This window comes from Psammomys obesus, unplaced genomic scaffold (assembly GCF_907164565.1).
Source record: "Psammomys obesus unplaced genomic scaffold, mPsaObe1.curated_primary_1811, whole genome shotgun sequence".
NCBI classification, from domain to species: Eukaryota; Metazoa; Chordata; class Mammalia; order Rodentia; family Muridae; genus Psammomys; species Psammomys obesus.
In genome coordinates, this window is record NW_026585644.1 from 44,032,228 (window position 1) to 44,056,413 (window position 24,186).

Sequence of the window (24,186 nt, forward strand, 5' to 3'; positions counted from 1 at the left end):
CACACACCCTAACACACACACACTCACACACCCTAACACACACACTCACACACACACACTCACACACACACACACCCTAACACACACACACACACCTGTCCCCTTTCCTCACGTGTCACTCGCTTTGCTCTTAATCGGTGGTTCTCCCTCGCCATCAAGAGTCATTACAGAGAGCATGCTACTTACGTTGTGTTTGTGGCAGAAGTTCAGCGCCTGGAGGGTTTGCCACAGCACGCTTTTGACAACTCCATCAGGAACTCTGGAGGGAAAGAACGAAAACAGAAGTGAACGCTCCTGGAGAGAGGGGTCCCGGAAGCCTCTGCCTCCCTGAGTGCTGGGATCGCAGGTGTGCGCTGCTACTGCTCAGCTCCCGCTTTTCTTTTTTATGCAGTGGAAAGGTGACCATAGCCATCCTAGAGATGGACTACTCAAGTTCAAATCCTACCATGCTACTTCCTATTTTTATAACCCTAGAGAGTTAGGGAAGCTTCAATTTCTCCAGTGTCAAAATGGAATAACACCCCTAAAGTTACTGGGAGAGCTACCACCCAAACACTTGGGCTTAACCTGCACTTGTGGTGAGGAGATGACGGTCTGAGGTCAGATGAAGCCAGTGAATGTGACCACGACCCAGACACACGACTAGAGGTCCCAAAGGTTTAGATTGTTGGGGTTTGGTCTGCTGTATACTAAATGCTAATTGCTGGCGCCTAATTTGCCACCTAGATGAGTGCATTCTCCCGTACAGAAAGTAATGTGTATACTTGCCAATATTCTCTGACAGGTTAAATAAACTACCTGCTAGCCTACAGTTGGGCAGAAGTGAAGTAGGTAGAGCTTAGGTTCCCAGGCTTGGTGTCAGATAGGGACCCAGGAGAGCTGAGAGGAGGAGGAGAAGCAGCAGGAGGGAAGGAAGTCACCATGGGGCAGTATGGACCATGAGCACGTGGCCATGAGGGCTGGCCTGGTAGAACAGATGCAGCCCAGGAAAGAACAATCATGGCAAGTAACCTGGGGTGTGCAGCTGGGAAAGCGCAAAGTAGCTCAGAGGGCTGATGGCTGCCCAGGTATGGGGCCCTGTATAAATCCAAGAGGTCTCTGTCTAGTTTGGGAACTAGCTGGGGTAAAGAAGCCCTCTAGAGGCTAGTATTAATCATAACAGAAGATGCTCTGGGTAAGAAAGAATCGGAAGTGTGGGGGAATAAGAGGGGGAATCAAGAAGCTGTAGAGCCCACAGAACCTGAACCTTGCTCTAAATTCAAAGCTATTGAAAGGAATCAAGCAAGAAGTGATACTTGCAGAGAAGGGGTTTCCAGAAAATAGAGTATGGGAAAATGAATTAGGAAGCTGATCTAGCAATCTGATCTAGCAATGCAGACGACGGTTAAAGTGGTGGAGGGGAGGGATGGTTTTAGCCCCCAGGGAGGGGCAGGCACAGGTACTAGTGACTGTATTAACAGACACGGGGTACTGGTAGGCACCCAGAGACTCCAGCTGCGGGGAACTGGGAAACAGAGCAGGTATGAAGGCTCAGAAATGTTCAAAACCCTGACTGCTAACGTTGTTAATGAGAGACCACGAGGAGCTAATTCTACAGGGGCATTGGTCATCAAAGAGGATATGCAAAGACTTCTTACTGGGACATCATGGCTCTGTCCAGCTAGCTCAGATTCCGAGGAGGCAGAGCCCACTGCTGGAAGAACACACACCAGCGATGAATCCCACTGACCTTGCAGAGGAGATGGGACCATGGCGGATGCAGATGGACAGTGCCAGGTCCAGGCGGGGAGGGCACTCCAACGCCATTCTGCCACAGGCAGCAGTTTTCAAAACATCACACAGTGAAATAAAACCCTCAGTACAAACCAATCAATACTTGGTGTTTAAATATTATACTTTGGTTGAGTGCAAAGATAAATACTAAAGAAATGGTGAAAAGCCTAAAGCAAAGACCAGCTATCTCGGTTCAAGACTGAATGGGCATTGTGTGCAGCTGACTGGAGCTATTCGGCTCAGAAACTGCAGCCCTGGTCACCTGAAGATGACACTGACCATTCATTTGTGAGTGTGCATGTAAGAGAGATGCATGTATAGGTATTTTGTCTGTGTGCTCACGTGTGTACATATGTGTGCATGTGTTGAAGGCCAGAGGTTGGGGCTCTAATTATTATTTTGATGATTTATTTTTAATCTCTTAGGTTTAAATTTTATTAACATAATTTACTGTTTAATTTTTATGTGTGCATTTGGGTGTGTGAGTGCACTCAAGTGTGGGTGCCCAAGATGTGTAGAGGTGTCCGAACCCCTGGAACTGGAGTTACAGGCTGTTACAGGCCTGCTGACATGTGTGCTGGGACTCACACTCAGATCCCTTGGAAGAGCTGTCCATGTTCTAAAGAGCAGAGTCATCTCTCCAGCCCTATCATGTTTGAGACAGGGTCTCCCGCTGAAGCCGGAGCTCACTGATTTGGCTAGAGTGGCTGGCCAGGTCCAGGGATCTCTCTGAAACTTCCCCAGCATTGAGATTACAGGTGTGTGCAGCCACGCCTAACTTTATGTGGGGTCAAGGGAAGATAAACACATCCAAATGTAGGGATGGGCTTCTTCTTGACTCACCAGTTCTTTACTACTGGAAAATCAGGTCAGTCCCAACAAGAAACAATTTTCTAAATAATGCTGTTTGAATATTTACATGTGCATTTTTGCCCTTATCTGAATATTTCCATGGCATATACTGTTCTAAATGGAACTTTGTGGTCCAAGTATGAAAACAGCATCAAATTATTCACATACATTGTCAAATGATCTACCTAGCTACATTCTCTCTAGGGGGAGGGGGACTGCGGACCTGTTTTGTTTGGGGTGGGCTTCGAATTGAACCCCTGTGCCTTGTACATGCCAGGCAAGCTCTGTACACTGAGCTAGATCCCTAATCCTTTTGAAAACATTTGATGCATGGTCTTGACGAGTTACTCAGGTTAATCTTAAACTTGTAATCCTCCCATCTCAGCCTTGCTAATATACTACAACACCCATCTTACCCAATTTGAAAAGTTATTAGTTGTGGTAACACTTTATTGAAATTCTTTTTCAGTTTTATTCAAGGATTTATTTATTTATTTGTTTTGTAAAGTGCAATCTCCAAAATTTCTGATTTAAGCATTGTTGACACTGTTCCCCTTTCCTTCTTTAAAACATTTAAAAAACTTTTTTAGAACCTGTGATTGTATACTGGAAAAACCTGTTTCTGGTTGTGGGGTGGCTCAGCAGTAGCACACACCTTTAATCCAAGAGCTTTCTATTGTAAACAGGTGGTTACAGTGTAGCTCAGCCCTAGCACACACCTTTAATCCAAGAGATTTCTGTACACAGAATTAAATAAAGTCAGCCAAGGAAAAGAGGTGGAGCAAGCAACCAGTTAACAGGAAGTGAACATAGGAAAAGAAACCATAGAGGGCGAGAGGAAGTCCGGAGGATATATTAGAGAGACGCACAGGAAGTGAAAGGAGGGACATTTATGTTGAAGGGTTTTTAAGACAGCGTGGAGAAGGGCCTTTTCTCTTCTGGGGCGTCAGCTGAGTAGGAAGGTCAGCTGGGTGCTTTCTCTGCCTCTCTGAGCTAGCAGGCTTTCACCCCAGCACCTGGCTCCAGAGTCTTTATTGGTAAAATCGAGCGTTTGGGATTTTGTGTAAAAAACAGTTTTAACGTTTTCAAGTTAAAAAAAAAATCCTATTGGCATTCTAATTAAAATTTTGTGCTACAAAAAGAATTGATGAGACAATATGTTTATACTTTTACAGTATTTCCATCTAAGACACATGCTTGTTTAAATATGTCTTTAATCATTTCAGTCAGATTTGTAGTTGTCTTTTGTCCTTTTTTAAGGATTTCTTTTTCTTTGTGTTTGAGCGTTTACCTACATGTACCTATATGCAATATGTGCGGGCAGAGAGAAGGGTATTGGATGCCCTGGAGCTGGAGTTACAGATGCTTGGGAGCCGCCACGTGGAGCCAAACCTGGGTCCTCTGCAAGAGCAGCAGGCATCTCAGCGCCGGGCGCTCCCCAGCCCAGGTAAGCGCTTTCATCCTTTTACACTCTGGGGAGTTCTGGGATTAGGTTTCCTCATCCTGAATCACAGTCTTTCCCTTCATGCCTCACCAGGATGTGTGCTCATTGCCTATGTGCTCCTGGTTACACTTTATCTAGGCTGGTAGCCATCACCCTTTGAGCACATCCTACCTGAAGCTGGAGGGTGTTTGGGGCAGGGGCAGGGGACACTGGGGCTGCACATGGGACCAAAGAGAACTGGCCACACAACTCCAGGTTCTGGGTCACTTACCCGGTCGGGTTCATCTCCAGCTCCTTCAGCAGTGTGTGGTCACAGTACTCGAAAACCAAGTGCATCTTTCTCTTCCTTCTGAACACCTCCACCAGGCTCACAAGGTTTGGGTGTTTCAACTGCTGCAAAAGAATCGAAGCGCGCAGGTTAGCGCTGTGTCCCCACTGCCAGCTGCCCCCAGATCTGCTGTGATGCTTGATTATTCCAGCTCCCGGGCAGACGTCTTCTTTTCTTTTCTTGTGTGTGTTGGCGTGTGAGGTATGTGTTGGGTGCACACAGAGTGTGCGTGCATGTGGAGGTTCGAGGTTGACATCAGGTATTCTCCTTGATTGCCTCTTAGTGTTTTATTAACATATACATATCTATCTATCTATCTACCTATCTATCTCTATATATCCATTCATGAGTGTGCAATGTCACATGTGTGGAGGTCAGATGACCACCTGTGGGGGACTGATTCTCTCCTTCTGTGACTTAAGTCCCTTGAACTCGTGTTGTCAGACTTGGCTGCAGGCGTCTTTACCTGCTGAGCCTTCTTGTCTCTCCTCCCTCCCTTTAATTTTTGAGACAGGCTACCTCGCTGGGATGTGGCACTTACGGTCTCAGCTAGACTAGCTGACCAGCAAGCCTTAGGTATCCTCCTGCCTCTGCCTTCCCAAAACTGGGCTCACAGACACATGCCATTGAGCCAGTTTTTATACCGCGTTAGGGATCTGAACCAGTGTCTCCACGCTTGTACAATACACACTTTACTGGCTGGGCAATTTCTCTAGCTTCTTGTACAGAATTTGTTACACTGTTTCTTAAGATAAATTAATGGCTCTTAGAGCCACAGAAACTTCTCGGAGGACTAAATAGAAGATTTGTAGCAAATCAGTAATGATAGTAGCTACACTGTTAAATTCCCTCTGTGATGGCACTAAAGTGAAACCACCGTGCAGGGTATGAAAAACTAGGAACCTACAGTTCATAATACAAGTGAAGAACTGAGGAATTATTATGCAAAGACTATAACGTGATCAGCATCTATGTACCTTATCCATTATCATGGACAAAAAAAGAGTTTTCTTTTATTTTTAATTGAGTGTGTTGTGTGTGCACATGCACACACGTGTGACTGTCGGTGCCTGCAGAGTCCAGAAGAGGGCACCAGATCCCCTGGAGCTGGAGTTGCAGGCAGTTGTGAGCCAGCTGGGAGCGGGCTGTCTGCAAGAACAGTGTGCTTTTAATCTGAGCCCATCTCCCCAGTTCCCTTCGCCATAGACTTACTACACTGTCGGCTGGATTTAAATGCACTCTGGGGTCTAGTGTTGGCTCTCAGCAATACTGGATCCTGCTCCTAAGCTTTTGTTACACTTCTGAGGAGCCCCCCAGACTTGTGTATCTAGGTATTCTTTTCATTGCATTCTGCTCTCCTGGAGTCTGCTGCTTGCACTGATGCACAGATGTTCTATGTGTTGCATTCTATTGTCAGAAAGTAGTCTTTGATAGGTTTTCTTCTTTTTCTGTGCACTATAATATTCTATAGATGTATTTTAAAAAATGTTTCAATGTGAGCTGGGCGGGGTGGTACATGTCTGTAATCCCAGCACTCTGGGAGGCAGAGGCAGGTGGATCTCTCTAAGTTCGAGGTCAGCTTGGTCTACAGAGAGAATCCAGGACAGCTGAGGCTACACGGAGAAACCCTGTCTCGAAAACAAACAAAGTTTTTATGTGAATGAGTGTTTTGCCGGTATGTATGTATGTATGTACATGTACTACTTGTATGCCTACATAGGTCAGAAGGTATCAGAACACCGGGAATGAGTTACAGATGGTTGTGGAACTAAACCCAGGTCCTCTGCAGGATCAGTAAATGCTCTTAGCTGCTGAGCTCTCACTCCAGCCCCTTGTTCAATATTTTAAGCCAAAGTTATAACGCCGATGAAGTTAGAGAATCTACTCCTAGAGTGACTATAAAAACCTTAGTATTAGACGTCAATATAACAGGTAAAACCAGAACAACTATAGGCAAACTACCATACATGGCTAGTCTGCTTACACGGAGGGAGACCGTACTGGGGCACCGCCCAGAGTGGCAGGATATTAGCTACACAGGAAACTAGGGCAAAAACTACCAGCCAGGATGCCCCTGGGAAAACCAGGACATAGGACCTAACCTATTGGTAACTCCTTTTCCTTGTTGTATACCTAGTAGACAAACCAATTTTCCAACACGCACAAACACATGCATGTGTAAAACCACAAAATCCCCTGCTCTGTGCTGCTCGGTGTTGGGGAAACAAGAACCTGTTCTACATGGGGAATGCGTCCTGAGCCCCAAATCAATCTGCACTCCCTATACACCACTGGCTGAAAGAGCCGAACGAAGGTCAAAGGCAGGCAGGGGTGGTTTCACAAGAGTCAGGTGCTCTGTGCTCTAGCATAACCCCGGCTGCAAGCTGGACACTTCTCCTGCCTGCCGGGTGGACAAGGGGTTCACAGACACTGCAGCTCGGTGACACAGACGTGCCCAGGCGTCAGCTGGCCAAAAGCGTCTGTGGGCAGGCCCGCCACTGGCTGTGAGTGGTGCTGGCACAGCCTGCACTGTGGTTGCCTCCGGTGAAACAGTGTGAGGAGGGTAAGCAGGAGGAGAGTGTGAGGAAAATAAAGACGATGAGTGCTGGGCCAGCAGTGGGGCAACAGGAAAGGCCTGGACAGCGTGTTCTGAGCCATCGCCAGACCCCTCATCGAGGGAACGCAGTGTGGCTGCTTTGCACCTTAGGGTCATCCTTAGATTGAGGCTGTTTTAGCTCAGAAGTTAGACAAGCAGGCAAAAACCCCCTAAGCATTAGGTTTATCAGGGAGGGCGAGGGTAAGAGAAGTGGTTTTTGTTGTTGTTTTTTGTCTGAGACCCTCCGTGCCCGAGGAGGCTGGTTCCCTCGCGCCCTCTGCTGGCAGAGCGGTAAGAGCAAACTTTTTTTTTTTTTTTATTAAATTCTGTTTTTAAAGGAAAGGGCAATATATTGGGGAAAACTTTTTATATATTTGAAAAGGAAAAATAATGTAATTATTTCTTTACCTTTACAAGCTGGAATTCCGTTAAAAAGGACAACAGATACACGGGAAATGAAGGTTGGCTGTGCGCAGTTGAAAGAAACCACAGGGTCGGATAATGAATGGACGTTCACCTGCTAGCAGTGCCTCCCCCTGGGAGCTCATTAGAAAAGAGGCGCTTCCGGACCCATCCCGAATCCCCCTTCCCCCAGCTCTGCACTTCAGCAGATCCCTAGGGGGTCCCCCGGAGGCTCTCATTGGAGAAGCGTATTCCAGGCTTTACACCTCTAGGAAAACATTTCCATTGGGAACATACAAAACCTCTACACCCAAGTGCCATCAGGGTAAAAGCAATGGCAACAAAAGAAAGAAAGACAGAAAGAAAAAGGGAAAACCGGTTGAACACACCCGAGGATGCCTGCAGGGGAACTGGGGGCCTCTCTGCCGGGAAGTGCCCTTGCAGTTCTGCTGGTTGGCTGGGGAAGGGTGTGGGGGCAATGTCCAGAAGATGCCAGGCAGGAGGACGGTTGGTAAACAGTGAGGTCAGGACACGGGGACAGCAGGGATGTTTCTCAATCAGGGTGTCGCGTGCTGCACGCCAAGTACTTGGATGCTTTAACCACTTACTGCCATGCTCACACATTCAGAAGAGAAAAAAAACAAGGAGGCCAAAGTCCCACACTGTTTTCCCAAAGTTGCTGATCCCCACGAATCTAAGTCCAGGGAAGAGGAGCCCAGCTCTCCGCTGGTCGTATTAGGTTGGTAGGCCCGCCCTCGGAGGCGGGCCTGCAGACCTACCTTCAGCATGCGTATTTCTCGCAGGGCAATTTTCTTAACCACCGGGTCATCTTCGGATTCCACGAATTTTTTGATAGCTACTACTTGTCCAGAAGATCTGTTCCTGCACTTGAATACGACCCCGTAGGAGCCTTCTCCAATCTTAGCTAGTTTTTCATACTTTTCCATTTTTGTTAAAGCCACTGAAGGCAGCTGGAGCGCAGAGCCGCACCTGGAAGAAGAGAACGGCTCTCGTGACTCACGCCGCCCAGGACACCGTTCTCACAGTTTGTGTGACAGCCTCTGGGTGGCCACAGGCGCATTCCCACCCTTTAATCTAAGCTTCTGAGTGCAGCGTGAGTGAGTGCGGTACAGGGGTCATTTCTATTGGTGGCTCTGTGCTTGAACTGCAGCTCAAAGAGCACAACCTGGAGGAAGAGCCTTTACCCGATACATTGTTGTTATTTTCCTGGAGCAAACGGTTAAAACACAAGGCTGTGAAATGCCGCGGAGGGAAGGACTTTCATATTCTTGAATCTGGTGTGTGCCTTTCCTTAACTCACTCACGGAAACCCCACAGCAAGGGGGAAGAATTGTGCAACGGAACAGAGTACAAAACTCTACACCCCCACCTGGTGGACAGAAGGAAGAAAACCACGATCTAAACAACAGAGCTTTTCTTGGGACACCATTTCCTCAAAACGTTGGGGCGACGTTTATTATTACTACTATTATGATAGTGTGTGTGTGATACAAATGTGAACGTGGATGTCTGTGTATGACATGAATAGGAGATGCGTATAGGAAGTGTACATGTGGCATGCATGTGAGCGTGACAGCAAGGGTGTGACAGCAAGAATGTGGTGCTCAGAAGACAACCTGTCAGTGCCAGTCCTCTCCTGCCACGCAGGTCTGAGGATGTGCTCAGGTTACAAAACCTGCCTGGCAAATCAAATGCCGTTATAACGTGATCCACCCTGCTGGTCAAGGCACCATATCTTTTTTCTTTAATTTTATCTTTTTCTTTCTTTCCTTCCTTTCTTCCCTTCTCTCTCTCTCTCTCTCTCTCTCTCTCTCTCTCTCTCTCTGAGACAGAGCTTTGCTGCGTAGCCCTGGTTGTCCTGGAACTTGCTTAGCGGACCAGATTGGTCTCACACTCACAGAGACCAGGCTGTCTCTGCTTCCAAAGTGCTGGGACTAAAGGTGTTGTGACACCATGACCAGCCAGGCACCATTTCTTGTTCTTAGCTTTTATTTGTATTGGGGTGACCAACTTTTGGACCCCCTGTAAAGGAAAACAATTATAATACTACATCAGAAAGGAGGTCATATTTTCTAATCCTTTTGCAATAGTCCTATATCCACAGGGACTTTTAGGAAAATACTGGATCTCATTTTTATTATCTTTCACATTGTTTATGCCTATAATTGTGACTAGATTAAACAATAAGAGATAAGGCCAAAATGATTAAATAAATCATGGTAGGTAGGAATTAACATCATAAAATTTGTAATTAGCCTCAAAAATCTTACCCCTTTATCCAACATAATCTTGTGTGTATAATCTAATAATAATGATAGGAGCTAACGCTGAAGTAGCTTTGCTTTGTTACATATAGTCTATATAAACAAGCAAGTGTTACTTCATCCAGTTGTCTAGATGAGAGAACTGGAGCACAGTGAAGCTGGTACAGAATTAGAGTCAGTCTTTAGGGTGCAATTGAAATCGCCACCCTCCCCTGCCTCCAGGTTAATTCATAAAAATGCACAATTTGAAGAACTGTTTTATTTGGGTCCTGGTAGTAATGATATTAAGTGGAAGAGCTAACCATTTATAAAATTCCTCATGTTCCAAATAAGTGTACACTTGAGATGGTTATTAATATTCAGTCTTTTGTTCATGGGTAGCTCAACGGAGAGAGAAATTATCTACCCTTACTTGATATAAAGATACACTAGGGGTCGAATGTTTGCCTCAGTCGCTACAGTGCTTGGGTGGCAGGCTGGAAGCTCTGGGTTTGAGTGCACGGTGCACACCTGTGATCCCACCGCTGGGGAAAAGCAGAGGCAGCAAGGTCAGAAAGTTCAAGGTCACACACCAGTAGCCCTTAGGATGCTGAGTGGGAAGATCAGAAATTGAAAGCCAGGACAGGCTACACAGTGAGACACTGTCTCAAAAAGGACCGAACAAAATCATGTTATGGGGAATACTGTTTAGCTGGGTAAATGATTCCTAAATATAGTGTTTTTTCAATTTCATTATCCTTTTAGTAACGGATTGGAATCCCTATTAAAGGGGGAAATAATCAACCCCACCCCCCAAAAAAGCCAACAACAACAGAGAAAAATCTGTGACAGATTAAGTCCTGGGAACCTTATTGAGTACACTGTAGTTTTCACAGAGGTATCATTAACTTACATTTGCCTGGAAAGAGCTGAAAGTACAAATTAGCTTTAGAAGGTTACTGGTGTGGAACTTCATAGATTCATTACTTCATCTAGTTTATAAGCACTACAGCTCCTGGGGAATCCTGTGAACAGGACAAAGTTTAATAACGAAACTCTCTTCTTTTTTGTGTCTTTCTGTATCTAGGATCTTAGGCTGGCCTCACACTCCCTATGTAGCCGAGGGGGATGCTGAATTTGGAATTCGGTCTTTCCCTCTTGAATGCTGGGATTACTGGTGTGCACCACGGCACCTGAGCTTTTAGTTGGGCAGCTTTAGTCTATGCACTATTTTTCAGTTGCCTCTGCGTTAAGTTATTTCACATGGTGAGAGAATTATCTGCGTCGCCTACTTCTGTCCAGCAGGTTTGTTCAGTAGTGACAGATTTCTCCAACTCATCAGATCTCTCTCACATCAACCAAACCACTGATTGCAAAACAAAAACAAAAAACAAAACAAAAAAAAAAAACCTCCACCCAGGTGTGGTGGCTTCCAACACTTGGGAGGCAGAGGCACACTCATCTCTGTGAGTTTCAGGTCACTGTGATCTACACAGCAAGTCCAGGCCAGTCAGGACTATGTAGTGAGTCCGGCCTCAAAAAAAAAAAATAGTGCTTCTTAGAATTTCTCAGTACGATCTGGGAATCTGGGATGCATTTCGGGTGGCAGGAGATTGCTACAAGAAGCAGGAGTTCCACAAAGGGCTTTGTGGCTCGGATCCCTGTTTTCTTAACTCTTACCTGTTTCTAGAAGCACAGTTCCCACTCCCTCACCTGAGGTCCAGCTCTCCAAATGAACCACGAGCATCTCTGCATGGGTGGGCAGGGCCATCCTGACACGTGTGTGTTCTAGGGCAAGGCCCGTTCTGCCCGCTGACCCTCTGCTTAGCAGAGCTCACAAGCGTTCTCCACATTGCACCGAAATGACTTTCCAAGAAAGACATGGAAGAGAACTTAAAGACAGCCGAGGCTCAGGACCCAGCGCCATGGGATCACTTTGTAAATAGTGCACGGAGCTATGTCAGTCAACCTGTACATGAACCCGTTGGCTTCAACAACACACATGGACTCTACAAACAACTCAGAAAGCAAAGTCCAACTCTGGACTCCCCTGACATCTCTTGATCCCCCTTGTGAGAGTTTGCATAAAGCAAAGATGAGCGTGGGGTGAGGTCTGGAAGAGTGAAGGGGATACAGGGTCGAAGACACTCACAAGCAAACACCTGCACGCTGATATGGGTGGATGTTGTTATCACTCTTTGGGGCAGAAGATAAGGGAGATGGGAGAGGCGCCCACCAGAGGCTGAAAAATGAAGAGCCCAGGAAGACGTGGCCATAGATGGAATTTTTCAGGCACAGGAGAGCTGTGGACTCACACAAACCTTTCCCTCATGACTAACATCAGCTAAGACGTCTAGCTTCCCCCCCAAAGTTTAGTCTTTAGTCTTCCTTGTACATTTAATTAGTTAATTGTGTGTGAGTGTGTGTGTGAGTGTGTGTGTTCATGCCACAGCATGCCTGTGAAGGTTAGAGGACAACTTTGGGGAGTCAGTTCTCTGTTTTCATCATGGGTTCCGGGAACTGAACTCAGGTCTCAAGGCTCATGCAGCAAAGCGCTTTTATCTGTTGGGCCATCTCGCTGCCCCAGACTTCCATAGGGAGGTTCAGAAACCCACGGAACAAAAATAGCAGTGACAGCATGTACAGAGTAAGATTCCTAAGAGAAAAAAAAAGGGGGGGGGGAGCATGAGGCAGAGGCAAAAAAGGATTTTTTTTTTTTTTTCAAAATAATGGTCAAATCTTTCTAAATATAATGAAGAACATTGGCCTACACTTTCAAAAAGTTCAATATATTATAACAAGAAAAAGATACAGGTAGAATAAACATGAGATTCATTCCTTCATCATGGGCACACTGCTGTAAACCACCCAGAGAGACCATCATGAAAACAATAGAGAAGAGCCAGCTGTCTGATAGCTCATCAGAAAACAACATGGAAACTGCCCACACCAAGGCTGCTCCTATGAAAACAGTGGTGAGAGTAAAAAAAAAAAACAAAAAAACAAAAAACCCCACACACAGAAAGAAATAGAAATCTGACTACATAGAAAGTAAATTAACAATTACAAATCTACCTACAGAGAAAAGCCCAGGATGAAAAAAAAAAAAAAGCTCATAGATGAAGTCTACCAATATTCAAAGAATAATCAATGCAAATATAACTCTTCCTAAATATTCCTAAAGAGAAAGAAATTTACTTCACAGGGCCAATATCATCCTGGTTAAAAAAAAAGTTAGATAAAAAAAATCACTATGCACACGAGAACACTCAACAAAATAACTACCAAACCAACTACAGACACACAGGAAAAGGATCATATGACATAGCCACATGGAATTTACCTTAGAAATGCGAGGTTGGTTTAATATCTGTAAGTCAATAGTGTTAAAAGAAAAAGCAGTCATACAAATAGAATAAAAGTAAAAAAATCACATGCTTATATCAGTAGATATAGAAAAGGCATTTGATAAACTCAATAGTCATTCATGAAAACTATCTCAACAACTTAACAGAAAGAAAGGAGCTTCAAGGGTGTGTGTGTAAATCCTACACGGTCAATGTTATGATTAGTGATGAGACATGAAAGACTTACTCCTAGGACTCAGAATAGGCACTGTTTTATCTCCTCTTTCTTTGTCTCTCTCCCTCTCTTTTTCTTTCTTCTTCTACTTCTTCTTCCTACTTCTCCTCCTCGAGACAAAATCTCATATGTATCCCTGAAACCCACAGAGATCCCCCTGCCTCTGACACTCTAGTGCTCTGGTTAAGGGTGTGTACATAACCCCAACACCCAGTTTTGTCATTTCTTTTTAATGATTTATTAGAAGTTACTGCCAGTAAAATGACACAACTAAAGAAACTGAAGCTGTGTAGATTGGAAATAAAAAGCACAACTGCCACTATTGTATGTAGAAAACGCTAACAAATGGGCAGGAAATTTATTAGAACTGATGACCAAGTGGGCAATGCCGTGGAAGCAAGGTCAGTATGCTATCATCAGTTGAATTTCTATATTGGCAACAACTCGAAATATAATGAAGAAAATAATAATTTTACTCCCAGTGATATAAAAATACTTAGAAATAAGTTTAACAAGTGATGTTCAAGACTTAGATACTACAAATTGTGAAACATTAAAAAAGAAATTAAAAGAAAATTCAATATAAAAAGAGAAAAATATTAAATTTATTGATTAAAAACAAGATGCCAACACTTATGAAAGACTTTTTGTTTTGTTTTAGTTTTGGTTTATGAGACAAAGTCTTACCCTGTAGCCTAGACTGGCCTCAAGCCATGGCAATCCTCCTGCCTCAGCTGTCTAACTGGTGATTACAAACATGAACTACAATGCTTGACTGCCAATAGACTTCTTTTTTTAAATAGAAGTTGCTGAGATGAATTTGAAATTTATATGACAATGCTCAGGACCCTGGACTGCCAAATTAACATTGTAAAATACAAACTTGGGAGATTAATGTCTCCTGACTCCAAGTTGACCAAAGCCATGATTTATTTTAATAAAGTTATAATCAATCAAGTGAGTGAGATGTTGACATAAAGACACGTATATTGCTGGAAAATAACTGAGTCAAGAATTAACCTTCTAAATTTGTGTTTGTCTTGGCATGTCTTGCGAAGCTATAACACCATGCCTGAGCCTGGGTAGTTTATAATGAACAGACATGTACTGGCTTAGAATTCTGGCGTCTGGAAGGCCAATATCAAGAAGCTTTTTCTTGCCCTGTCAAATGCATGTGGGAGGTGGGGAGTTAAGTGCTGAACTCACGCATGGATTAACTGCGCTCCTCCCAGCCTAGAGGCCGCGTGGCCTAATTACCTCTTGAAGGTCCCATCTCCCAGCACAGCCAAAGGCAATTACATCTCAACGTGAGTTTGGGAGAGTCACAGCAATTTCAAGTCGCAGCACTTGCTAATTGTCTCTTGGTGATGGTGCCAAAGTGCTTCAAGGAGGACAGGAGGATCTCCAACAAATGACGTCAGGACAATTGGCTAGCCATATGAAAGGAGTACTAAACGGGCCCATGAGACAGTGACATCACAGGGCCCAGGGAGGACCAGCTCACCGCAGCTCGGCAGGCGGGTAGGCTGGATTACATGGCAAGACCCTGTTTCAAAACACTGAGCCCCCCAAAATACAAATAGGAAAAGCAAGACAAAATGAATAAAAAAACAAAATCTAAGAATGTAAAGCTGTGCTAAAGTAACCGGATACGCACCCAGCCACACACTGTATGACTCTGCTTACATAACATAGAATACACAAAAGACGGATACAACATCTCCTCTGTGTTATTTTTCAGCAGGCACAGTCAGAACGGAGCGGCTCCTACGGCTGACTGGGAGAGAGAAAGGTGGGCACCCCAGGTTCACGGAGACTGAAAAGGATGTGCAGGGTGACCCCAATCCCTTCTGCAGAGGGGAGGATCTGCAAAGCGCAAGACCTGCGCAACTGGAAAACATCTAAACACCACAGGTGGATTTGGTTTTAAATCTTTGGTTTTGGTGAACTCTACTGTAGTTATTTTAATGTAAAGGGGAGGAGGAAAAGAAAATCAGGAGGAGGAGGATGATGATGACTCAATAGCTTTGTACAAGCACTGGCTGCTCAGGTCTGGGACCTGGGTTCAGTCCCTGGAGCCCCTATTCGGTGGAAAATCTAGCTCCACACAGCTGTCCTCTGACCTTTGCACACGCGCTGTGGCGTGCTCACACACTAACAATAAATCTTTACAAAGATTTCTTTCTATTTGTGGCCTTCACAGAGGCCACGACAGGGAGTCACATCCCCTAGAACATAGCTACAGTTGGTTGTGAGTTTCCCAGTGTGGGTGCTGGGAACCAAACTCAGGTCCTCTGGAGGAACAGCAAGCTCTCTTAAGCATTGAGTCATCTCCATGCCCAGCACAATTTTCTTTTTAAAAGTACATTATAGCCTGTAAAGCCTGCAGAATAAACACCAAACTATACTTACAATCCTTCCCACCTGGCCTGGATTTACCTTTCCTAGTTTGTTCCTCAGAGTGGAAAACACCTTCAGCCTCTCTTACTTCTATCTCAGTCTGGAATGGCTGACCCTCAGTCAGTACTTCAGTCCTCCTTTCACAGTTCACCCCAACCGTCCTAATCCCTGCAGGCAGGCTGGTTTGTGTACACCCCGCCCAGCCCCGGCGCTACCCAGGCCCCGGCCTTACATTCTGATAACACACACACACACATACACACACACACACACACACACACACACACACACACACACACACGGGACTCTGTTCTCTACCATACAGCTGGCGTCTCTCAGGTCTAATCTTGTTTTCCTCTTTTTAAAAAGCAAATCTCGCAAGCATAGGTTGATCATTGTTAGCACAGCATTTGGGCAAGATTAAACGCAGAGAGCTAGTGGTGGGAAATTTTACCCTGGCCATCGGCCTCCCTCAGCTTCAAGCGGCCGGCCTTCGTCCGAACTTCACCATTTATACTTATTTGACTCTTGAGGTAACGGAGCCCTGTCTACAAAGACAGGAACAGCTCGGGGCCAGCAGCGATGGCAAAACGACAAACGACAAACGTAGAAGGGAGAAGCACAGGTGATAAAATTCCTCAGGACGTTGCTACGGATTTCCTTACTGTTAAGGATTTACACAATGCAGCAACGTAGGAGAAAAGAACAACTTGTTTTCACGACTGTTTCACAGACTAAGTCCCCAGGGCTTGAGGAAACCTAAATACACAGAGAAAGTCAAGACGGAGAAGAAGTGGTGATGAGTGGGGGGAAAAAAGGTGGAAAAACGACTTTTCTAATCCAAGAGGCTCTAAGACATTGTTAATAAGCCACCAGGCCCGGTCCTGGCTTTAGGAACGTTGAGGTTAAGGCCAGTTTCGAGGCCAGGTAAGCTCACCCAGGGAGGCCACCCACCACTCAGAGTCAACCGTCTCCGATGAAACCAAACGTGCCTTGAACGTTCCATAAACCCGACGGGGAGCACGGATCTTACAGGCCATTCCGACCTGCCCTACACTCCTGTAAAAGCACCGCGTGCATACACGGGCGTGGCGCCGTCGCTCCTGTTAAAAATCCTCGGAAACCAGCGCACCCTGCAATTTGCTCACCCCCCACGCCTCATTTTGCTTTGGCTCCACGCTCTCGGCGTGCACACGAAAGACCTGCAAGTTCGGCCGGAACTCACTTTATTTCCAAGCCTCTGCGCCTCCGCTCGGCGACTTCCCCCGCGCCCAGGCCGCACGCCGCCGTCTCTAGCCGCTCGGCCGGTCCCGGTCCCTCCCTGGCACCCCGCGCCCCCTCCTGTCCTCCGGAGCCCCGCACGCCCCGCTCCCCGCCCTCCACGCCAGGGGCGCCCGCACTTACACCACACAGCACCGGGCGGAGGTGACGCGGCGGGGAGCCTCGGGGAGCCTCGGCCCCGCGGCCGCCCCAGAACTCCCGAGAGCACGAGCGAGGCGTCGCCGGGGCAACCGGGACGCGCAGCCGCTCGGCCGGTCCCTGCTCCGGCAGCCCCGCAGCTGTCACGTTAGCTCTTCCCCCATTCCTCGTGCTGTTTGGCGTCAGCCGTGGCTCGTTAACACCTCACTTCTTAACAGACTTGTCCTTTCCTCCTCTCCCTCCTCTCCCCCTTTCCTCAAGGATCCCATTCTAAACGCATTTAAGCCAGGAAGCACATTTATTGCCTTCTCTCAAAACCAGAACACGATTCCACTACATTTATTTCAACTCACACCTACCCATTTTTTGTATGATTTCTGCCCTTCTGTGGGAAAACGTTCTACATCAGGTGGACCAATAGTCACTTTATGAACAAACATGTTGGCCTATTTCCGTCTTTACCGGAAGTGTGTGTGTATATCCCTGTTTTCCTTGCTTTTCATCTCGAGACAGGGTCTTTGTTCCCCTTTGGGGAGCTGGCTTGTGACTTTTGGGAGACTCTCCTGTCTCTTGGCCTACACAGATGACTGCTATGGAGCCCAGCTTCACATGGGCTCTTGCATTGAAAGTGCTTTATCCACTGAGCCCATCTCCCTAGTGTGCCACCTGCCTTTTATTTATTATTTGTTTATTTAGAGGCAGGGTCTCTCTATGCAGTCCTGGTTGTCCTCCAACTTGCTATGTACCAAAGCTGGCCCCAAACTCAGGGATCTGTCTGCTTTTGCCTCCCCAGTGCTGGGGTTAATGATTGCCATGACTGATGATGTCCAGGCTAGCCTGGAACTTGCTGCATATCCGCGGAAGACACTGAGCTCCAGTTTCCTGTCTCCGCCTCCACCTCCCCTAAGCTCCACCGCATTTTCCGTCAGTGCAGTGTTTTTGCATGTCTAAACTACAGCATCTCTCCTGCCAGCCCAACCCTGCACATCAAAAGTTCCCTTCCCTGAGCCACCAATCTGAGAGCACATGTGGGAGACACCAAGGCTCTGTGCACGTATGTAACAGTGGCACAGTTAGGTCTTCATGTGGGACTCCTAACAGCAGGACCAGGAGCTGTCTCTGACTCTGTTGCCTGGCTTGGGATCCCTTTCCCCTGCTGGGCTGCCTTGCTTTGTCACAGTAGATGTGCTTGCCTAGTCTCGCTACAACTTGACATGCCAAGGTGGGCTGACATCCATGAGAGGCCTCCCTTTCTCTGAGCCTTTTCTGAGGAGAGAGGAAGAACACTAGGATGGCAGCAAGGTGAAGGGCTTGGGAGGGGGGGGGGCGACTGTGATTGGGATGTAAAATAATAAAGTTCCTTTTCCTTTACCAAGGATGCATATGTTTCTCTCCCCAAAGCATATTCAAGGTACCTTTTGTTCTTTCTTTCTCTGTATGTGTGTGTGTGTATGGAGGGAGAGGGAGATAGAAAACACAGGAGAGCACCTTGCTCTACAGCTCTAGCCTGGCCTTGAATTCGTGATCCTCCTTCCCAGCTGGGACTAGAGATTTGCTTGACGACATTCCTTGCTTATATTTACTTTCATTTCACCCGAACACACTCACTGATGGATTTCTGTCTTTTTCCCAGTGCTGCTCAATAGGAGATCACCAGCAGATGTTAGAAGTCCTCAAGTTAAACGGCTATTTTTCCCCCACCCATTCGTTCCCTTCTGTAATGATGAAATAAAATCTTTGATTTTGTGGTTTCTACTAAAACATGATTCACACACCAAACCCACCCACAAACAACTGCCGTTTTCAAAACCAGTAAGGACAAAATTAGTTAACAGGAAAAGCAGCTGAATGTTAATGAAGACAAAGTAAGATAATTTCCAACACTGATGTGAGCAGATCTCTTCTGGAATTTGCACTTGAAACTATGATATAAATGATTCCTTGAATCCTTGCAGCACATTCGTAAACGTTGGCCTAAATGTAATCTATTCCAGCAGTTCTTCTTCTGTGGTGCATGTCAGAATAATGTATGCTTCACAAAGGCAAAGGTTCTTGGGCCTTACTCCTGAGCAGTCTGTGAGTGCAAATGGTTACTAAGCGACCAGCCATGTACATTTTCAGGGAGGGGCCATCTGTCTAAGCACTCCCCAGTTTAACGTGACCACTTCTGAGATGTACCGTACAGGTACTCGGAAGGGGAAGAAACACCAGCCGAGCTTTAAAAGCATCAACTGCTCTGCAATGCTAAGAGAAGAATCTAGTTTCTTAAAAATTTTTCCACAAGTCTGTTTATCAGCTAGTTAGTGATGTTACTCTCATAAAAGCTGATTTTAAAAAATGCCATTAGTAATTAATGTTGATTATTCATAACACATTAGAGAAAATAATATCCATAACTGCTCAATTAAAAAAAAGATTTATTTACATATTATTTATACAGTGTTCTGCACACCAGAAGAGGGCCCCAGATCTCACTATAGATGGTTGTGAGCCACCATGTGGTTACTGAGAATTGAACTCAGGACCTCTGGAACAGCAAGCAGTGCTCTTAACCTCTGAGCCATCTCTCCAGCACAATTGCTCTGACTCCTAGCCACAGAAATGGCTCTGAAATAAACAATCCAAGCTCACCCTAACAGGTGTTGAAAGGTCAGTAGAAACAGCATCTCTTGGTCACCCAACCAAGTTCTACTCTTGTCCTCCAGGACGGCATCCTTCAACACTCCTTTGCTGTCTTATGTCAGGCCACCACAACCTACTTTCTGTGAGGCGCTGACAGTAGACACCTGAGCTTTGCAGGCCAGTCTGTGACACTGATGGATGAATACAGTCTTAACAACAGCTCAGTACAGAGATGGGGCTGTGTGCTCATAAAACCTTATTAACTAAAACAGCTAAGTTGGCTAAGGTATAATCTGCCAACTCCTGCTCCAGCACTACAAGTGTTTGATTTTCTTGACAAGAATTCAAGATTCTACAAAAGATGCCCCTTTCCTCAAATGTGAGATCTTTATTACATTAAAAATATAGATCAAATAATGATGATTATTGAGAACCATATACTTAAGATTTGACTGCAAAAGAAAGCATTTCCCATTAATGCTATTAAGCCAGATGTCAAGCAACTACTCAACAGCATGTTAAAAAACATGTTTATTTTACAGTATGTACAATCAGGGACATATTTAAAACCATTATCAATTAAAATAAATGAAGCATAAATCACAATTTAGTTTGTTCTTAGTGTATACATACTCACATCAAAATATAAAGAACATATACCAAACAGAGCCAGAGGTGTGCATTTTGCTACAACTTCATATCTATCTATCTGATCAGACAGATACACTCCACTGGAAAAACCCAATCAACAATGATTTTAAGCGAACTAACTTCCTGTGATGTGTAGTATCCATTATAATGTTTGTATGAGGTAGTAACTAAATTATCTTGGCCACGTATTAATACTCTAAATAAAAAAATAGGGAAGTGATAATAAAGTAAAGCCAACAAACATAAAGACTCCATGAGAAATCTGATCACGCCACTGTGGAATGTTCTAGCTCTTCAGTGTGATTTGTGAAATGTCTAGCGTGGACTCTAACAATGCTGGTTCATCCTTTGTGCACGCCGCACCCCAGAGGACAAGCGCAGTGTTCTCAAGGTGCCGCCATTCTGTGATTGCAGGTTTCTGCAAAGGTATGTCCAAAGCACAGACAAGCAATCTTACACGACTCTGCTTACATAGAAAAAGGTCAGTCACTACAACGGGTGGTTAATTGGCTTGTTTCACATAGAAAACAATCCAAATACATGTAAAAAAAAGATGTTGTAGAGCCAAATGCATATTCACGGCGTCACAGCTTTCTTTGTGACTTAGTACACCACATATCAACACTCGGTGCAAGGAGAAACACCAGTGCACTTGCATTAAAATTAAAAACAAGATTATAAAATGATTATAGCTCGTTACCATTTTAAAAGTTACAAGATTTATATCCATATTACTAAATTACATATAATAAAAATACAATAGTGTTAAATGTCGTTTCATTGCCAGCATCCCATTTTGTAATATAACCACACCCAAGAATATACTAAAGGATTCTTAAAATATTAACCCCAGTCGCATTTTAATCACCATTTACATCTGTACAGATAAGACACTTTTACATCTCATAAAAGTACATTATCTACATCAGTTCTTAGTGTATGCCTCAGCAATATGAAGTTCACAGAAAAATACTGCTTATATGTACAAGATTACATAACAATGAATTAAGCACTTGTGTGGTTCAATGTGCTAAAAAAATCCATACCACTTAAAACAGAAAGCTGTCCCATCTGTCTCATGCCACAATAAATTATAAGGAACTGAAGCCAGGTTCCTGCAGCTTCTGCACAGCTCCACGCATCCACTAACGCTGCGGTGGCGTGGTCACTGTCAAGAACTCCATGTCTCAGTAGCTGTTTTCGTGACCCGCCAAGATGTATAAATTACTATTTGCTGTTGGGTTATCAGTTGGCCTACTTTCCAAAACCACAACCCTAAAGGACATAAGAAACACACAACAAGGCAGTTATTTATTTATGAAAACTACTATCAGTTGAAAAAAATAAAAACCCAATGCCTCTCTGTGAGAAACCTCTCTAAATGCTGCTCCCTTGAGTTATAGGCAGAACCCATTTGCAGTTACTATGATCAGAGCTCCAACCCTGGAGATGCCCACCTCTGCCTGCTCTAGGATCAATGTTCTTCTAGGATTTGGGGGTGATGGGCAAGGGGTGAGAAGAAACCAATTAATATGCGGATAATTTTTTTGGGAGGGGCTTAGTCCTATTAATTCTAAAACAATCTGCAGTTTAAGAATCTGACAGCAATCTAGAATAAAACTCCAAAGTATTATCTGGCAGGGAACTGCAGAGCGCTGTTTGCTAACACAGCACCACCTTCCTTCTGCTCCAAGGCACCTCCAACCCTGCAGCTGAGGCAGTCCTGGTAGACCTGTGGGCTCCCCTTACTTAGAGGACTAATTTTTCAATAGTTAAAAAGCAAACACTGGATTTGGAAAACCTATTTAGTACCAGATGTTCCCAAACCCATCATCATACCTGTCAGATCCAAGGAGTCTGAAAATTCTTGTGTTATCTGAAATCTCCTGTGTTACCTGTTTAGTTAAAAAAAATATTTTTTTAAATTCCTCAAATTAAAGATACAAAATTCTACCCTTCTTTTGAGACAGAATCTTGCTATGTAGCCCAGGCTAGTCCTGAACCCTGGATCCTTTTGACTCAGTTCCTTGAGTTCAACGATTATATGCATGTGGCACCAGACCTTACTCCAAATATTCAGAACCTTGTTTGGATAGTTCCTGGGCAACATTATAGCAAACCCCTACTTCCCCCACACTCCCACAATCTGCAGTATGAGGAAAGGACTCTGCATCATTGTCATTAGGTGTTATATAAGCTCAGAATCACATTAATTTGATAGTTCAGAAAAAATCTGGCAAATTTAGAATTAATCCTAAAATGCTGGTGAAGAAGACTCACTTGCTAGATTACAGACTTCCAGAGAAAGTTTTAAGACAGCACGGAATTCACTCTATTCATCAAAGTGTCCTGTCATTTGCCCTGATGAGTGGTAAGGCTGGGGACAGCATCCAGCCTCTCAAAGCTGGCTTTGCACTTGGCTATGTGGCCACTATGTGGCTGCTATGTGCCTGACAGCAGGCACCAGCTACTCTTACTGGTTTGAACTCTTACTGGATTCCAGGTGAGGTGTGCACTGTGCTGGGCACAGTTCTGGTTCCTGTAGCCTGGACAGGATGGGTCCCTCCAGGGTTCCTCTAAGTACAAGCAAGTCTAGGGCCCGGGATGTGCTCAAGATGGACAAGCATCTTTCCACGTCTCCCCTGCTCTCCTCAGCAACACTTTCTGATGGAGTGGAGCCTCAGTGTGACCAACAAACTAGTAACCACTCAAGCAAAAAAGAGGGAGACTACAAGGAAGAGCTGTAATGGAAGGTTTGGTTTCTTTGTATGTTATATAAATATGCTTTTGTTTTAATCCTAAGTGTGGGGTTTTAGTTGGGCTATAGTTTGTCCACACCTGCTAACTGCCAGCTGGTTAACGGCCTTCCATGTGTGGCACGGAGAGGGGCGCAGTCTAGGGCTCTGAGAGCATAAATACGAGGCTGAGGCTGAGACAGAGACAGAGACAGAGATGGGGTGGTGTTCTGTGTGGCATGGAGCAATTTGTAGAGACCAGAGACAGTGTGGCGGTTTGGAGCAGACAGATGGAGAGAAATGCTTTGGGGTGCAGCAGTGTGGAGGAGACTGCTAGCTGTGTCGGCGGTTGAAGGAGATTGGTATAGAGCCCCAAAGACCCACTGACCCTAACCAGGAGAAGTAAAGGGGTCTGGGCTCCTCTCCCCACTAATCTTTTCTCTTCTAACTAAGGTTGGGGGGGTTGGTGGAAGAGAGGTAGGGCATAAACACCCCAAATAGAGTTTAAAAAAGTAAGAGTGCTACAGGTGGCTTTCTGCTACAAAGGAACTCAATGCTGATGGCTTACAAACATAAAATAGTCCAAATTGTGACTCTAGCAATAATCCCTTCAACGCTGTAGGCTAAAACTGAAAACATTCAACTTGATATTGAAATGACATTGATTCCATCAAAACCTTAGACTGAGCTGTTCTAGAAACACTAATGTCCCTTCACTTCTGGCGTGACTGGTGAAAGACACTCACCAATGGTGGCTCAGGCCTTGACTGCCGAGGGAAGCAGGGCTTTGCCAGTTGGAAGGAGGTGGCAGTCATGGAGATGTCCTGACTACCACCCTGTGTAGTTTAAAAAAAGGCCTCCAAATGACTTTTTGGACAAACTTTTCCTTTCTCTAAACCCCTCTTCTATTTCAACCTGCTCAAGGGATGCTACTGCGATTGGCTTGGGAACCCTGAGGAAGTTTTTGATGGTCTCCCCGCCACAATATTTTAGGGGCAACCATTCCTCTTGCTCATGCTAACCCCAGCACTGGCAGCAAAAACACTGAGCTGAACCGCGTATGACTTGTGTCTTAGAGTTATTTCTGAACGGTAGGAAGGGCTCAGACAAAGGGGCCA

The 24,186-nt window shown here is 45.1% G+C and overlaps 2 protein-coding genes across 5 annotated transcripts in view; both read right to left on the reverse strand.

Annotated features, from left to right (window-relative positions):
• Cdkl4 (cyclin dependent kinase like 4) overlaps positions 1–17,116 on the reverse strand; it is a 34,388-nt gene extending 17,272 nt beyond the window's left edge. For 2 of the 3 annotated variants that reach the window (XR_008721473.1, XM_055618825.1), the window contains exons 1-4: positions 17,046–17,116; positions 8,175–8,385; positions 4,341–4,462; positions 187–259 (exon numbers count right to left, since the gene is read on the reverse strand). Coding sequence is in view for 2 of the 3 variants with exons in the window: in XM_055618825.1 (XP_055474800.1) it covers positions 187–259; positions 4,341–4,462; positions 8,175–8,342 (363 nt within the window). In the remaining variant the exon portion in view is untranslated. Of the gene's footprint in view, positions 1–186; positions 260–4,340; positions 4,463–8,174; positions 8,386–8,600; positions 8,750–17,045 lie in introns of those variants that run through there. The other variant, XM_055618833.1, reaches the window with a different exon arrangement.
• Positions 17,117–20,195: 3,079 nt separating this feature from the next.
• The window catches only part of Map4k3 (mitogen-activated protein kinase kinase kinase kinase 3), a 149,644-nt gene continuing 145,653 nt past the window's right edge, over positions 20,196–24,186 (reverse strand). For both annotated transcript variants that reach the window (XM_055618857.1, XM_055618848.1), the window contains 2 exons: positions 22,173–22,228; positions 20,196–21,608 (listed from right to left, as the gene is read on the reverse strand). In XM_055618857.1, the coding sequence (XP_055474832.1) occupies positions 21,521–21,608; positions 22,173–22,228 (144 nt within the window). In that variant the 3' untranslated portion in view covers positions 20,196–21,520. The remainder of the gene's footprint in view (positions 21,609–22,172; positions 22,229–24,186) is intronic.